Source organism: Lygodium microphyllum, chromosome 23 (genome assembly GCF_053477565.2).
Source record: "Lygodium microphyllum isolate KBCC chromosome 23, Lygodium_microphyllum_v1.1.10, whole genome shotgun sequence".
Taxonomy (NCBI): domain Eukaryota; kingdom Viridiplantae; phylum Streptophyta; class Polypodiopsida; order Schizaeales; family Lygodiaceae; genus Lygodium; species Lygodium microphyllum.
In genome coordinates, this window is record NC_141157.1 from 28484666 (window position 1) to 28501987 (window position 17322).

General features: G+C 46.8%; 2 protein-coding genes across 2 annotated transcripts in view; both read left to right on the top strand.

Moving 5' to 3' along the window:
• LOC148015993 (AP-5 complex subunit zeta-1) overlaps positions 1-17322 on the top strand; it is a 46078-nt gene that overhangs the window by 24300 nt on the left and 4456 nt on the right. The window lies entirely within an intron of this gene.
• Positions 9222-16847, top strand: LOC148015994 (uncharacterized). Its single transcript, XM_087664732.1, has one exon. The coding sequence runs from the start codon at positions 11634-11636 to the stop codon at positions 12081-12083; it is 450 nt and encodes a 149-aa protein (XP_087520858.1). The 5' UTR covers positions 9222-11633; the 3' UTR covers positions 12084-16847.

Sequence of the window (17322 nt, forward strand, 5' to 3'; positions counted from 1 at the left end):
TCTAGAAAATAATTCTTGCACATATTCACAATAGTCTGAGGATCAAGGACCATTTGACCATCTGCATCCTGGAGTCTAGTCATATTCTCTCGAGCAGGGGAAGCATGGAGAGCTCGAAAGAACTTATGGGTCTGACAAGCACTATCCTGCAAATTCTCAGTCAAATTGCACAATTTGGCCTGCTGATAAGATTTTAATTGAAACTCTTTAATAAGATCAGCCAGACACATAGCCAATGGCAACAGAAATGCATCGTCTGGAGTCTCCACCAGAAGAGAATCCCATACTAGCGAATAACCCGCTGCACATTAGTGAGCAATCGTTCAAAAGAAGCATTGCCCTTAGAGGAAAAGTCCAATAAAAATCTATCAATCAATTGGTGCATGTAACCCTGAAAGATTGAGTGCTTCAAATACGACAAGTTGAAATGCAAAGGGAGTCTATCCAGAAGTTGCTTAAAAGGTGCAATGGGTTGTGCAAGCATCTCAAGCTGTAGAGGGAAATGGACTGACAAAGCGTATTGCTGCAACACTTTCATTTCCAGCATCTCAGGAAGAAAAGCATCATCCTGCATGATGTACATGCAGTCCAACCGCGACCATGTAGTTGTATACAGCGCAGAATGAAAAGTAAACCTTGTAGAAGAAGGGTGTAGCCATGACCAGAGATCTTGCTTAAGTAGAGCAAGAGCAAGCGCATTCCACACACGGCTTTCCGGAGCGTCCATCGCCGAATGCTCTGATGTGGACTGTGAAGAATCAACACACATATTAAAATCCCCCATAAAAAAAACCCCGTTTGCCAAGTGACAAGGAGGTCTGCAGAGTATTCCAAAGATCCCGGCGGGATAAGGGGTCATTCGGAGTATAGAGGCCAAGAATCCATAAGATCTCTCCTTCAAATAAAACTTCAATCACCACAAAACGACCATGTACATCATTTTTAATTAAGAACAGGCTGATATTTCTCATGTACAATCATAAGCACACCCGAATAATGCATGGCATGTGTCCTTGCATAAAACAAGCGAAACCCATGGCAATCCACAACTTTTCCTGCTTCATCACGACTCTTGTGCTCAACAGCGCACAAGACATCCCATTGATTCTCATGCAAGAGACTCCACATGGCATGTTGCTTATTGCGAGAACAAATGCCTCGCACATTCCACGTGGCTATCTTCATTTGTATTCAAAAAGGAAAATCAAGAACGAGGCAAAGCTTGCCTCGATTTAACCTTTTCTGCTAAAATGTCAAGGACTACCTCATCCAGAAAATCGGCTACTACGGCAAAATGTCAGAGTGCAGCGGTGCGGAAGCGTAGGACTGAGAGAGAGAGAACGCAGAGAGAGAAGGGAGAGAAAGAGACAGTGTACACTGAAGATCTGCTGTATAAAGAATGCTGAATACAAAGATATACACGGGCGCAGTGCGCTGGACTGCGTGTCTCCACCTCGACGATGCGACCTGCTGTCCACCTCGAAGTCTGCTGCAGTCTGCACTGTCTGCTGTCTGAAATCTGCGAACAGAGACAGAGATTTGCACGGCACCGGTCTGTAATCTGCGACAGAGAATGATCGGGAGACTGCTGAAAAACGTCAGCAATAAATAGTCGAAAAACTGCCTGGAATGGGGCGCCAAAATAGGGCGCAGCCTGATAAAAATCGGCTGCAGGCAGTCGGACTGCCACGTGGCAGTCCGACTGCACAGTCCGACTGTGCAGCTGGACTGTGCAGCTGCTGCCTGAAAACAGGCTATGATCTCTGACACCCCCTCTCAGAGCCTGGACAGGGCAGAAGCCTGAGGGATCTGGAATGTTGCCGAAGTAGAGCCTGAGGAAGCGCCTTCGTAAACAAATCCGCAAGATTATCCTCCGTCTTGCAATACTCCACAGTGATGGTCTCATCCAGAAGCTTTTCTCGGATGAAGTGGTACTGGATCTCAATGTGCTTCGTCCGGGCATGAAAAACAGGGTTCCTTGCCAAGGCAATGCAACTCTCATTGTCACATCGCAGCAATGTAGGACGAGTCTGGGGACACCCAAGCTCCTCCAACAATCTCCGAAGCCACACAACCTCGCATGTGGTGGAAGATGCGGCCCGATATTCCGCCTCAGTAGACGAAAGGGCTACCGTGGGCTGCTTCTTGCTACTCCATGAAATAACACCTGCACCCAAAGTAAAGCAGTAACCTGTTGTAGACCGCCTGTGGTCCACGTCACCGGCCCAATCCGAGTCGCTCCAACCTGCAAGTACAAGATCTGACCCATCTGTCCCTGCGGAGTAATGAATCCCCAAATCAGACGTCCCCCTTAGATACCGAAGTATCCTCTGAGCAGCCTGCCAATGCACCGTCTTAGGTTTACTCATGAACCCTGCCAAGAGCCCAACAGCAAAACATAGATCAACCCTGGTGTTGAGAAGCCAAATCAAAGACCCTATCAACTGTCGATAGCGGGAAGCATCCGCCAAAGGAGAAGCGGAGTGGGAAGTGGCCTTCCAGTTCGGATCCATAGGAGTAGAGAGGGCCCGACAATCTTCCATCTCAAAAGACACCAAGAGCTCCTGTACATATCTCTGTTGGGAGAGAAAGATCCCCCTCTGAGACTGAAAAATCTCATGTCCTAAAAAGAAATGGAGTAGCCCCAAATCCGTCATCTCGAACGTTCGATGTAAAGCTGACTTTGTCTCCTGGACCTGCTGTGCATCATCACCTGTGACAATCAAATCATCAACATATAATACAAACAGCACACAACCATCCTCGGAAGTGTGAACATACAGCTGCGGATCGGCCTTGGACCGCCGATATCCCAACTGAGATTGGAGGAACGAATCAATCTTCTCGTTCCAAGCTCGCGGGGCCTGCTTGAGACCATACAGGGCCTTCTTCAACCTGTAGACGTTCCCATCTGAAGAACCAAAGCCAGGAGGCTGCTCAACGTAGATCTCCTCCTTCAAATCACCATTCAGGAAGGCCGACTTCACATCCAGCTGATAAACAGGCCATCTCCTATGGCCAGCCAAAGCAAGAACAGCTCTAATGGTTGCCATACGAGCTGTAGGGGCAAAGGTGTCATGACAGTCAATCCCTGGGCGCTGGACAAAACCCTTAGCAACAAGGCGAGCCTTGTGCTTATCCAAAGTACCATCACTGAGATATTTGGTCTTGAAGACCCACTTGACTCCAATCACCTTCTTCTTCGGGGGGCGTGGCACAAGTGACCAAGTGCCATTCCTCTCAATAGCCTCCAACTCAGCTTCCATAGCTTTCTTCCATGGGGCGGACTGTAAAGCCTCCTTCACGGAGGTGGGCTCTCGATCCTGCATAACTCGGGACATCAAACAATAATTGGAGCACACAAGCTCCGAAGAATGCGCCTGGTGCCTCCGTGACCGCCGCGGACCATCCTGCGGTCCCCACTCCTCAGGAACCCCCTCGATCCCTGAATCACGGAGTGTGTCACGGGCCCAGCGAGGAGGAGGGCGAACCTCCCCTCGTCGTTCTCCATCAGTAGAAGACTCTGGAATGTCCACCGGTGGTAACTCCTCAGAAGGAGCCGGTGAGTTCTGTGTCAGAAACAGAATCATAATCAAACGGCACAGGCTCCAGTGGAACTGTAGAAGGAGCCAAACTCTCCCCTGGATCTCCAAGAACGGGATGCTCCTCACCCGTTGAAGAAGCCGGAACCTCCACAAACCGCACATCACGGCTAGTATATACATCCCGCTTGATGGGATCATAGAGTCGGTAGCCTTGGGACTGGGAGCTGTAGCCAACAAAGACCTGCTTGCGGGAAGCCGCTTCGAATTTGTCACGGTGAGCTTTGGGAATGTGAACATAGGCATCACACCCAAAGACCCGAAAGTAAGAAACATCTGGCTTCGACCCAAAATACGCCTCAAATGGAGTCATCCCTTCCACGGCCGAAGTAGGAGATCGGTTAAGAATGTGGACTGCAGTAGCCACAGCCTCGGCCCACAGAACCTGGGGGGTCTGTCAGTGCTCCATCATGGTGCGCACCATCTCGATCACACTGCGGTTCTTCCGTTCGAGAATACCATTTTCTTGTGGAGTATTCGTATTGGCAAACTCCTGGTGAATTCCTCTATCTGCACAAAACCGAGCAAATTCATTAGAGACAAATTCACCTCCCTTGTCGGATCGCAAGGTCTTCAACTTCCGGCCTGATCGGTTCTCCTCAAAGAGAAGCCAATCCTTGAAGTGCGAGAAAGCTTCTGATTTTAGTGCCAAAAAGTAGGCCCATGTCATCCTGCTATAGTCATCCACGATCAGCATGAAGTACGAGCTCCCACGCAGGGACTCATTCCTCATAGGGCCACATAGATTCGTAGATACTAACTCCATCGGTGAAGTAGACCGCCGCGAAGCGGTGTGGGGAATGGCATCTCTATGCTGCTTCCCCCGTATGCAGGAGACACATGGCTGCTGGCTCACCACTATATCCGGCAACCCTCGAACAAGCTGTCCCCGTGACGCCTTCCGAAGATAGTCATAGTTCAGGTGACCAAACCTAGCATGCCATAATTCAGACTGTGACTGTGAGGTAAGAAGAAGAGTAGAGAGGGCAGTGGAAGACTTCAGTTTGTAAATGCCGTTCTTCTCATATCCAGATGATAGAACCTTCCTCGATTCACGATCAAGGACTCGCACTGTAGAACTGTCAAACTCCACTAGAAGACCAAGAGAGCAAATCTTATGGACTGAAAGGAGATGGTACCCCAATCCTGGTACATGCAAAACCTCTGAAGTATGGGTGCCACCTCGTCCATCCGGAATAAGCTGCATCTTACCCTGACCTGAAATAGAAACTGAAGAGCTGTCTCCAATGAGAACCTGCCCACGCGAAGGTCGCAGCTGGGCAACACCATCTGATGAAGGAGTCATGTGCCATGAGGCACCACTATCAATAATCCACTCTTGAGATTGGGAAGCCGCCATCGCAGCATCAGAAGCATTCGGTGAAGCGTCCTCAATGACAACTAGATGTAGAAATGCAGCTGATGAGGGTGCAGCCACCGCTCCAGAATCCTTGGTTTCCTTCTTCTTGGTGTCCTTCGAGTCTTTGTCAGGGCAATCCTTCTTCCAATGGCCAGTCTTTCCACAAATATGGCATGTGGAGTCTTTGTCCTTGTCCTTCTCCTTGTCCTTCTTGGACTTGTTATCCCCCTTCTTCTTCTTTTGGTCCTTCCCCTTCTTCTGAGAGGCTTGACCTGTCAACGCCTCCGTCTTGGAAGCATTCTGTCCCTTTAACTGTTCCTCTTGGTCCAAGACCATAGGAACCAACTCCTCCCACCGAAGAGTAGACTCTTGCCCCGAAGCAATAAGGGCAGAGTAAAATGTACCGAATCGTGGCGGCAACTGGGACAAGAGTGTAATCACCATGTCTTCGGAGGAGATCGGCTTCCCCGCATTCTGAACCTGCATCTGTAGCTGCCTTAGCTTGTTAATGTGTTCCCTTAGCGAAGAAGACTTATTGACGGACAAGGTCCGCATCTGAACCTCCAAAGAAACCCTCTTCATCAGGGTCATCCGATTGTACATTTGATCAAGCTCCAGCCATATCTCACGAGCCACCGTCAAGTGCTCGATGTGAGCGATCATGGCTGTAGTGCATGATAGAAAGAGAAAGGATCGAATCCTGGCATTCAGTTTGTCCCAATGAGACTGGGCCCTGGCCAACTCCGCACGAGCATCGGAAGAGAGTTTGGACTCATCTCTTACCGAAGGCCGGTCAATATCTTCCTGTACCAACTCCGCCAAATCATAGGACTCCAGTATGGCCAACATCATAACGCGCCAAATGCGGTAGTTGTCGCCATCGAGCTTCTGATCTGTAGGAAGAGCCGGTAGGACAGGCACCTTCCGGTCCATAATCGCCTGGAACTCCAAGTCCATCTCTGTAGACATCTTCACCTGCAATGCCTTCTCAAACGCAAAAGCAGCCCCCTCTGACTGAGTAGACTCAGCCTGCTAAGGCTCTTCAGCGTCCCGAAGCTCCTTCACCCGCCGGAGGCGAGGAAAAAGCAAAACCTGCACTTTTAGGTTGAAAACTCAAACTTTCTCCGCGTCAAACAGCAGTAAACAGCAGCAAATCCACCACCTGTACTCCTTTCCTGTGCGCCCACACTCGTTTCAGCCTTGTTCCAAGGCGCAGCCCTCCTGTCTGCCCTTAAACGCAAAAAACGCAAATTTGTGTCGCGATGGAAACTCCACTTCAGGTTGATTCTGCGCTCAGTCAGCCCTCAAACACTGCTCTGATACCATGTCAGAGTGCAGCGGTGCGGAAGCGTAGGACTGAGAGAGAGAGAACGCAGAGAGAGAAGGGAGAGAAAGAGACAGTGTACACTGAAGATCTGCTGTATAAAGAATGCTGAATACAAAGATATACACGGGCGCAGTGCGCTGGACTGCGTGTCTCCACCTCGACGATGCGACCTGCTGTCCACCTCGAAGTCTGCTGCAGTCTGCACTGTCTGCTGTCTGAAATCTGCGAACAGAGACAGAGATCTGCACGGCACCGGTCTGTAATCTGCGACAGAGAATGATCGGGAGACTGCTGAAAAACGTCAGCAATAAATAGTCGAAAAACTGCCTGGAATGGGGCGCCAAAATAGGGCGCAGCCTGATAAAAATCGGCTGCAGGCAGTCGGACTGCCACGTGGCAGTCCGACTGCACAGTCCGACTGTGCAGCTGGACTGTGCAGCTGCTGCCTGAAAACAGGCTATGATCTCTGACACAAAAGAGTTCCGACGAGTAGATTTAGAGGTAGACGGTGTATCCACTATCTTGGGAATGGAACGGGGATAACGACGATCCCATGGGGTAATCACGTTACCTCTAGCATCAAAAGCCAACTTAACAGGTGGGCCCTTCGGACCATCCATATATACTTTCCTTGTGGGCTGATTGCGAGGAACAGAAGAGACCATAGCATGAGCAGTGTGCTCTGAAGACAACAAGTCTTTCCTGCGCACGTAAGTACGTAAGGAATCTTGTGAAGCATTAGGCACAATATCTGCCATATCAACATCAAACCTTTTACCTTTCTTGGCACGAACATCTACCCACTTAGTGTCACGGGAATCCAAACTCGAAACATGCTGTTTGCCTTTAATCCAAAACTTTGGGTGGCTGGGTCGCATCCTGCGACGGAGCATCAAGCACCATATCTTCCATGGGAGGCAAGACATGCTCAACATCCGAAGTCAGTTGCTTCGCTGGACATTTGGCCATAAAATGCCCCAATTTTCCACATGAGAAACAATGCCCCGCAAAGTTACCCCATTTCAAACGAAAGTGCAAAGGATGCATGTCAGAGCAATTAAGACGTAACCATGCAGGCCTTTTCCAAGCAGTGTCCCATAACATACACAAACAGTTACGATTCATGGCCCTTAAGCTCGGAGGAACCAAAACAGTGCCCACAACGGCCATGGCATCCTTTAACAGTGGCCAGTAGACAGCCGGACAGTTTTCCACTTCAACCCACACTGGGCATTCGCGTTGAAGCAAACGCTGAAAATTTGCCATTGGACGCCATGGCACAACATGAACCAAATGACGATCAAAGAACAATGGCAGTTTAGTCAGCAGATCGGCACGATGCTGCTCGGATTGCAATAGCACCTCATAAAAGCCTCGGGGCCCAACAAAAATCTCTTCAACACACTCCCCTTGTAGTAGACTTTGGAGCCACTGGCGAATAGAGGAAAGCATTGGGATCCTACCACTGAAGAAGAGTATAACCGCACGCTCATAAAACACTGAGAATGAGCGCAACACATTTTTAGGATCCACCGTGGCTTCCAGAACATCTTCAGTTTCTGCCCGCAGGCTGGAAGTCAGTACCAGGTGGCATCTCCTCTGTGCAAGAAACCATATCCTCGGGTTCCTCTGTTTCAGAATCTGGACCAAGGGCTGCCACCGTTTGGTCGATAAAGGCCAAGTCCAGGCCAGCCATATTATATCACCACGTGAACCCGAGATCTGAAGCGATTTTCAAGGCGCTCTCTCTCGCTCTGGGCAGGTCGTGGTACCTGAGGTCCTCTGCACAAATCTATATTCTGCAGTACTGTTTGTACGGACTTTAACACAATCTGTCTCCTTCTGGGATTAGAGCAGGCCATCACAGGCAGATTCTCGGAGTCCGACACGGGGCAGTGTGCCACAGGAATGTCAGGATGCAGATCAGGTCGATGATGATACCTAGGGTTGCTGGGACAGAGTGCGCGCAGGGCAGAAAAAGGACTTCTAAAAGTTAGGGGCAGGATTCGACGGGGGTGCTGGGACAGAGTGCGCGCAGGACAGAAAAAGGACGTCTGGAAGGCAAGGGCAGGATTCGACGGGTCTGGCAGGGAAGACAGCTCGCGCCCTCTCTCTCTCTCTCTCTCTCTCTCTCTCTCGCGCGTACCTGCTGTACACAGGGCCAGGTTCGTCGGGCAGGGAAGACGGCTCTCTCTCGCCCTCTGTGGCTCGCGTTCCGTCTGCACGTAGGGTTAGGTCGAACCTGCGCAGCTTTGAGGGAAGGACTCAGGCGACGCGCAGGGCAGGGAGGCGCGCCCGCAGAACAGTGCTCATTGGATCTGCCATCTCTCTCTCCTCTTCTCTCTCTAATCTCTCTCTCTCTCTCTCTCTCTCTCTCTCCCCCCTTCGTAATTCTCTCTCTCTCTCTCTCTCTCTCTCGGTCACTCTCACTGACCTGCTCACTCCGCTAGCTGAGCTCCAACAACTGGTATCAGAGCTTACAGTACAAGATCGTCAGGCGTACAGACGGCTGGAGTTCATGTCCAGCTAGAAGTCGGTTGGAGTTCGTGACCAGACTGACCACATTGCTGACCAGCATTACCAGTCTGCACCAAGCAACAACATCCAACGGGCAGGAATGCAACAGGCAGTAGGTGTGTGGCGACCAGCAGGCGCCACGACTGGTTACAAGTCAGCGGGTCACTGGCAGGCGGGTGATGTGATGCGCTGGCGGGTCAACGGAAAAGAGCCCCGCCCCCCCCTTTAAAAAAAAAAACAGTTATTGTTTTTTTTTCAAAGGAAATCAAAACTTCCTTAATTTCACATTTTCTCATTTTCCTTGATAGGGGGTTCACGTGTGGAAGCACAAGTCACAAATCTGTGCAAATCTGGCCCAAAAATTTGGAGCTTTTCCCAGATTTGATTCCGTTTGTGCCTGGCAGTGACATTCGTGTCAGAAATTGCAGACATTGTGTGGTGGCTGGTTTGTGTAAAAACAACAGAGATTTATTACTATTTGGGGAAGAACAACAGTGTATTTGCTGGTTTAGCTTGTGCTTCTGCAGTTCAGTGCATTTACTCTCGTGTTCGTGATAAAAATGGCTGCAACTTCTTCCAGTTCATACATTAAGAGTTTGATGGAAATCAAACAGTTTGATGGTCATGGCTTTGACCTTTGGAAAGGCTGTATGCAAGGCATATTGTTCTTAAAGGATTGTGAGGATGCTTTGTAGGAAGATAAACCCGCACAAATTTTTGATGCAGATTGGGCTAGAGTTAACAAAAAGGCTGTGGCTTACATAAAGATGGGTGTCATTGGTGACATTTTGACAGACATTAAGGGTTTAGATACAGGTTATGCAATATGGGAGAAGCTGAAAACTACTTATGAGATCATCATACTTGTTAATGTGCAAGTTGGTGAATATGCGACTGGACGAGTCCAAGCTTGTAGACAACTGAGCACTTGAGTGCATTTACTGGCATTTAAAATTAGCTCAAGGATGCGAATTTGGATTTTGATGATAAGTTGAGGGCGATCTTTTTGATCATGACATTGCCTGATTCTTGGAAGAACTTGGTGGTTTCTCTCAGCAATAACCCCAATCTCTCATATGATGGTGTGAAGGTTTCAATCTTGAATGAAGAAATTAGATGTAAGCCTTATGGAGAAGGTAGCAACTGAGCTTTTAATGTTAGAGGCAGGGCTGAAAAGAATAATGCAAATGATGGACAAAGAAACAGAAGTAAGAGCAAAGGAAAGGAAAAAAGTTACATTACTTGCTATCAGTGTGGTCGGAAGGGCCACAAGAAGCATGATTGCAGGTACTACAAGAAGGAACAAGAGAGAAAGAAGAATGCAGGAGACAAAAAGAAGAAAGAGGATAGAACAAATGCATCTGAGGTAGCCAAAGGAAAGGAGAAGGCCAATGTGGCCTCCAGTGTAGTCATAGAGTAGCTTTTGAATACAGAGGTTGAAGTATTATGTGCAGTTGATTATGATGCCCTTGTATGTCACATGCAAGATATGCAAATTACCAAGGCTGATGTGATTGATGCACTTTTTTCAGTTGATGATGGTGTCACTCAGACTTGGATTGTAGACTTTGGTGCCTCTTTCCATGTAACTCCTTGCTTGGTGTGTTTCGCTATGTTCAATGCAAGTAGTTATGGAAAAGTATACCTTGGAAATAACCATGCTTGCAGCATTGATGGAATTGGCACTGTACACTTGTCTTTAGATAATGGGCAAGAGCTTGTGTTAAAAGATGTCAGATATGTGCCTAGCATCAAGAAGAGTTTACTATCTGTTGGTTAGCTTGACTTGCATGGTTACACTACATTGTTTGGTGATTGTGGAAATTGAAAAAGGGTTCCATACTGATTGCAAAAGGAACCAAGAAGGGCACTTTGTATTGTTTGCATTGTAAAGCTTTGAATGGCAAGTTTCTTGCAGTTGTTGAAATTGGTTGTCATTTGGAATTGTGGTATAAGAGATTAGGCCATATGAACCAGAAAGGACTTGATGTCCTTACCTCTTTGAAGAGGGTTGATGGAAAAGGCTCTAAACTTGATTTTTGTAATGATTGTTAGTTTGGAAAGCAAATGAAAAATTCCTTTTACTATGGTGTCTCTCGTAAGTCCAATGTCTTGGACTTCGTGCATTTTGATGTATGTAGTATGCTCGTGAAATCCTTGGGTGGTGCTGCATGTTTTCTCGTTTATTGATGATTGTTCTAGGAAGATTTGGGTTTATCTATTGAAAAAGAAAAGTGAAGTGTTTGCTGTTTTTAAAACTTTTCATGCATTTGTGACCACTCAAACAGGTAGAAAATTGAAATGCTTGAGAACTAATAATGGGGGTGAGTTTACATCTATTGAGTTCAAGTCTTTTTGTGACTTGCATGGAATTAAGAGGGAGCTAACAGCTCCTTACAGCCCTTCTTCAAATGGGGTGGTTGAAAGATATAATAGGACTTTATGTGAAAGAGTGTGATGCATGCTGTCCACTACTAATCTCCCTCATGAATTTTGGGGAGAGGCACTTACAATTGTGGTTCACATTTGCAACCACTCTCCAAATAGGTCCTTGAAAAATGGCATCCTTGAGGAGGTTTGGTTTGGCAAATCGGCCTCATATGGCCATTTACGGATATTCGGTTGTGATGCCTTCGTGCATGTTAGAGATGAGATGAGAAACAAACTTGACCCGAAGTCCACCAAAGGCATTTTCATGGGCTATGGTGATGAGGGTGAATTTGGCTACAGAGTGTGGCTACCTTAGTCTAAGAAAATTATTCGAAGCTATAATGTTGTGTTTAGTGAGGCAAAATTGTTGAAAGGTACTTTAGCCTCCAATGAAGACATGAAAAAGGTCAAATTTCAGAATTTGCAGCCACCTATTACTTCAAATGATGAGCCTCACGGTGCTGTACCACAGGCTGAAACTGATGATCAGCCGATTATTTTTGAGCCAGATGATGATGGACACCAAATAGAAGCACAAGGAGGTCATGGACAACAAGATAGACTTGCTGATTATGAAAATGCAGGTGCTGGTAATCAGAATGAAGGTGCTATACAGCATGAACAGCATGCTGAAAATAGCTTACAGCAGCCAATAAATGTTGAAAATAACATACCACCAGATGTAGACCCCATTCCTGAAAATGTAGATCATTGGGTACGCAGGTCTACACGTTTAAGAAGGCAACCACATAGGTATGATCCCTCTTTGCACTATGTGATGTTTACAGATGAGGGTGAGCCTCTTACACATAAAGAGGCCAAGTCATGCAAATTCAGCAGTAAGTAGGAGCTAGCTATGCAGGAAGAGATTAAATCTCTGTATGCTAGTGATACTTGGGATCTTGTGTCACTGCCCAAAGGAAGAAAGCCTCTTCCAAACAAATGGATTTACAAAGTAAACCCATAAAGACAGTTGATGGGAAACCCAAGTACAAGGCAAGACTGGTTGCCAAAGGGTATGCACAGAAGGAAGGGATTGACTTCCAAGAGGTCTTCTACCTGTCGTGAAGATGACCACTCTACGCTAGCTTTTTGCTCTCACTGCTGTATTGGACTTAGAGCTGTAGCGAATGGATGTAAAAACAGCTTTTCTTCATAGTGACATTGATGAGGAAATCTATATGAAACAGCCCGAGGGCTTTGTAGTTCTTGGAAAATAGCAAATAGTGTGTAAAACTAAAACGCAATTTGTATGGGCTGAAGCAAGCACCACAGCAATGGTACAATAAGTTTGACATTTTTATGCTCTCTCATGGGTTTACACGTAGCCATGCAGATCATTGTTTGTACATGAAAAAGGATATAGATGGCACCCCCATCATACTTGTTTTGTATGTGGATGATATGTTGCTAGCTGGGAAAAGAAAGACTAGCTTAGATGCCCTCAAAGATCAGCTGAAATCAGCTTTCACCATGAAAGATTTGGGGAATGCAGAGCATATTTTGGGCATGAGGATTTGCGGAGATAGAATGCAAAAATTGTTGTTTTTATCTCAAGAAAAGTACATTGAAAAGGTACTGGACTAGATTTAATATGGCTGAAGCTAAGCCTTTTGGGGTGCCCTTACCTCCATACCTTAAGCTTAATAAAGCCAATAACCCAAAAGATGACATGGAAGCAAATGCTATAAAGGGAGTCCCTTATGCATCTGCTTGTGGCTCTCTTATGTATGCTATGGTTGCTACTTGTCCAGATATTGCTCATGTAGTGGGAGTTATCAGCAGGTTTATGTCAAATCTTGGCAAACCACATTGGGAAGCTGTCAAGTGTATTCTTCGATACCTAAAGGGTACACAAAGAAAGTGTATTTGCTATGGATAGGGTGCACTTAGTTTGCAGGATTATTGTGATGCAAACATGGCAGGTGACTTGGACACTCGTAGGTCCACTAGCGGGTATGTCTTTACAATTGCTGGTGGGGCCGTTTCTTGGTGCTCCACATTACAAAACATTGTAGCACTGAGTACTACTGAAGCTGAATGCATATCAGCTATTGAAGCTTCTAAGGAAGCTGTATGGTTTAGCAGACTTGCAAAGGATCTCGGCATGTCTATAAGTACTGCAGTGTTGGGATGTGATAGCCAGAGTGTTGTGTATCTAGCTAAGAATGCCATGTATCATTCATGCACAAAGCATATAGATGTGCGATATCACTTTATCAGACAGATTTTGGAAGACGGTCTAATTACATTGACCAAGATCAAAACACAGGACAATCCTGTAGATGTTCTCCCTAAAAGTCTAAGCAAAGCTCAGCATGAGCATTGCATATGACTAGTGGGAGTTGGTTAGAGGTTCACTTCGGACCTTTAAGTGGGAGGTTGTTGGGATAAAGGCCCTCTTTCACCTCCATGTATAGTACACGTGCATTATTTAGTTGTACATGTGAATGCACCCTTGTTTACTACAAAGCAGAGAAAGCGGAAAAAGAGGCATCAAGAGAAAAAGCGCAAGGCGAACAAAAGGAAAAGATGCCTCACAAGAGAACAAGCCCGGAAAAAATCTAAAAGCATGGGAACAACCACTAGGAATCCAAGGCGCAACCATGGAAGCTGTAAAAAAGCCAAAAGCAAGAAGGCGCACCTTTAAATATAAGGGCGCAGCCAAAATCTTTGTAAAAAAGTGCCAGGCTTCCTCCTATGCAATTTATAACCATGGATGGGCGGTAGGACTAAGCTAGGAACTTAGGGCAAAGGGAAAAAGGGCCTAGGCCATGGCTGGCCATGTAAAAAGGGGATGATTGCCCAAGGGAAGGAGTGTCAGAGTGCAACGATGCGGAAGCGTAGGACAAAGACTGAGAGAGAGTAAACACAGAGAGAAGAGAGAGAGAGAGAGAGAGAGAAAAGGAGACAGTGTGAATGTAGAAAATTTGTGGTGTAGTATGTTGTATAAGAGTGCAAAAATACACAAGGGGGCAGAGGAAATATCTGCCTATGTCTCCGAATCGATAACCTCGATCTCCGTCAGCCCGAGCACAGTCTGTCTCAGTCAACAGATCTCAAGATCAAAATTTGAATAATGAATACTGAGTGTGCCACAAAACCGGCTATAAATAGTCGAAAAATAGGAAATAATTACAGTATGTCGATTGCATTAAATGCATTCGACTACAGCAAATATTGTCTGATTGCAGCAACCTATCCGACTGCAGGTGCTGATGTGGCACCTGCTGACGTGGCACTGATGTCCGCACTGTCTAGGAAATGATTGGCTAACACCCCCTCTCAGATCCTGGACAGGTGAAAAGACTGAGGGATTTGGAATGCTGCCGAGTAAGAGCCTGGGAAAGTGCCTTTGTAAACAAATCTGCAAGATTATCCTCCGTCTTGCAATACTCCACATCAATGGTCCCATCCAAAAGCTTCTCTCGAATTAAGTGATACTGGATCTCAATGTGCTTCGTCCGGGCATGGAATACTGGATTCTGTACCAAGGCAATGCAACTCTCATTGTCGCACCGCAGAAAAGTAGGACGAGTTTGGGGGCAGCCAAGCTCCTCCAACAATCTCCAAAGCCACACAACCTCACATGTGGTGGAAGACGTAGCCCGATACTCTGTTTCAGTAGAAAAAAGGGCTACCGTGGGATGCTTCTTGCTACTCCAAGAGATAACACCTGTACCCAAGATAAAACAGTAGCCTGTAGTAGGCCATCGGTGGTCCACATCGCCAGCCCAATCTGAGTCACTCCAACTTGCAAGAACTAGATCGGAAGCATCTGTACTTGCGAGATAAGAAATCCCCAAGTTAGAGGTCCCTCTCAAATACCGAAGAATCCTCAGGGCAGCTTGCCAATGCACCTGTTTGGGTTCTGTCATGAACCCTGCCAAAAGACCCACAGCAAAACAAAGATCAATACGAGTGTTGAGAAGCCAAACCAAGGATCCAATCAACTGACGGCAGCTTGAAGCATCCATCACAGGAGAATCTGAGTGTGAAGTGGCCTTTCAATTCGGATCCATAGGAGTAGTAATGGGCCGACAAGTCTCCATCTCAAAAGTCACCAAGAGCTCCTGAATGTACTGCTGCTGAGAGATGAAAATCCCCCTCTTAGACTGATAAATCTCGTGACCCAAGAAGAAATGAAGAAGCCCCAAATCCGTCATCTTGAATGCTTGATGTAAAGCTGTCTTGGTCTCTCGGACCTTCTGTGCATGATCCCCTATCAAAATCAAATCAGCATATAACACGAACAACACATGACCAACCTCAGAAGTGTGCACATAAAGCTGCGGATTGGCCTTGGAGCGCCGATATCCCAACTTCGACTAAAGAAACGAGCCAATCTTCTCGTTCCATGCACGCGGAGTCTGCTTGAGGCCATACAAGGCCTTCTTCAACCTGTAAACTTTCCCATCCGAGGATCCAAAGCTAGGAGGCTGCTCAACATAGATCTCCTCCACTGCCCAAACCTTCTTTACCCGCTGGAGGCGATGAAAAGGTAAAATCTGCAAAGGAAGGCCTCAAACGCAGCCTTCCTTCCCTTCAAATAGCAATAATATGCAGCAAATTCACCGATTAGACTCCTTTCCCGCACGCCCACGCTCGCTTCAGCCTTGATCCAATGCGTAGCCCTCCCGCTCGCCCTCAAAACCTGGAAACACAGCCTTGCGCTGAAATCTCCTCTTTAGATAGGTTCAGTCCTCAGTCAGTCCATCTTCACCGCTTTGATACCATGTCAGAGTGCAGCGATGCAGAAGCGTAGGACAAAGATTGAGAGAGAGTGAACACAGAGAGAGAGAGAGAGAGAGAGAGAGAGAGAGAAGAAGATAGTGTAAACGCAGAAAATCTGCAGTGTAGTATGCTGTATAAGAGTGCAGAAATACACAAGGGGGCAGAGGAAATATCTGCGTATGTCTCCGACTTGATGACCTCGATCTCCGTCAGCCCGAGCACAGTCTGTCTCAGCCAACAAATCTCAAGATCAGAATCTGAATAATGAATACTGAAGTTTGCCACAAATCCGGCTATAAATAGCCGAAAAATAGAAAATAATTGCAGCAGGTCGGCTGCATTAAATGCAGCCGACTGTAGTAAATACTGTTCGACTGCAGCAACCTTTCTGACTGCATGTGCTGACGTGGCACTGATGTCCGCACTGTCCAGGAAATGACTGGCTAACAAGGAGGACATGTATATAAGCCAAAAAGTTAATGGAAACTCTCATTCTTGTGTGCGACAAAAGGCGGCTTCTTCCTCTTCTCTTCTTCTTACCTTTGTGTGTGCTTGAGTGAGGGAGTGTGAGAGAGCAAGGGATCGAGGAGAAGAAGCTCCCCATCTCCTCTCTTCATCTTCTTCTCTTCTCTTCTCTTGTCTCGCGCAGCTATGGAGGATGGAGCTTGATAGAGGGATTGAGGTTGCTTGAGCTTGCATCGAGGATCATGGAGCTACCGGTGTGCACAGGAGAGGAGGGTACTCGATTGGGCATCAAGGTAAGCTCACTACACCCCATAGGTAGGGAGGGCGCGTCGGCTATGTGAGAGGTAGCCATGGCTGCTCGGCTTGAAATGCTTGACCAATAAGCGGTCCATAGGTCTCGGGGGTTGAGCGAGAGAGCTCCCTTCAACCCTTATGTGCCCCAAGTATAAATACATTTTATTTTGTGTACCAACACATTGTTGGTACACCCAAATCGAATCGTACTCTCTCTCTCTCTCTCTCTCTCTCTCTCTCTCTCGGTCACTCTCACTCACCTGCTCACTCCTCCAGCTGCTACTCACTTCTCCAGCTGATTTCCAACAAAAAATGTGCGAACTGTAAATTTTCATACTTACGGATAGATCTTTTGTAGGAAATTCATCATTTAAGGCACATAGTCTCAGCAAAATGGAATTGTGTAGACATAAAGAAAGTTAAAGCCATTTTACAACAGTTAGCTCCTACTAACCTAGAGGATCTAAAGGTATTCTTGTGTTTAGCAGGATAGGTCTTTTGTAGGAGATTCATTATTTAGGGCATATAGTATTGGAAGTATGGAATTGTGTAGACTCAAAGAAAGTTTAAGTTATTTTACAATAGCTAGCTCC

Coding starts and splice junctions, on each gene's coding strand:
- LOC148015994 (XM_087664732.1), top strand. CDS start 11,634: ATGAAAAAGGTCAAATTTCAGAATTTGCAGCCACCTATTACTTCAAAT.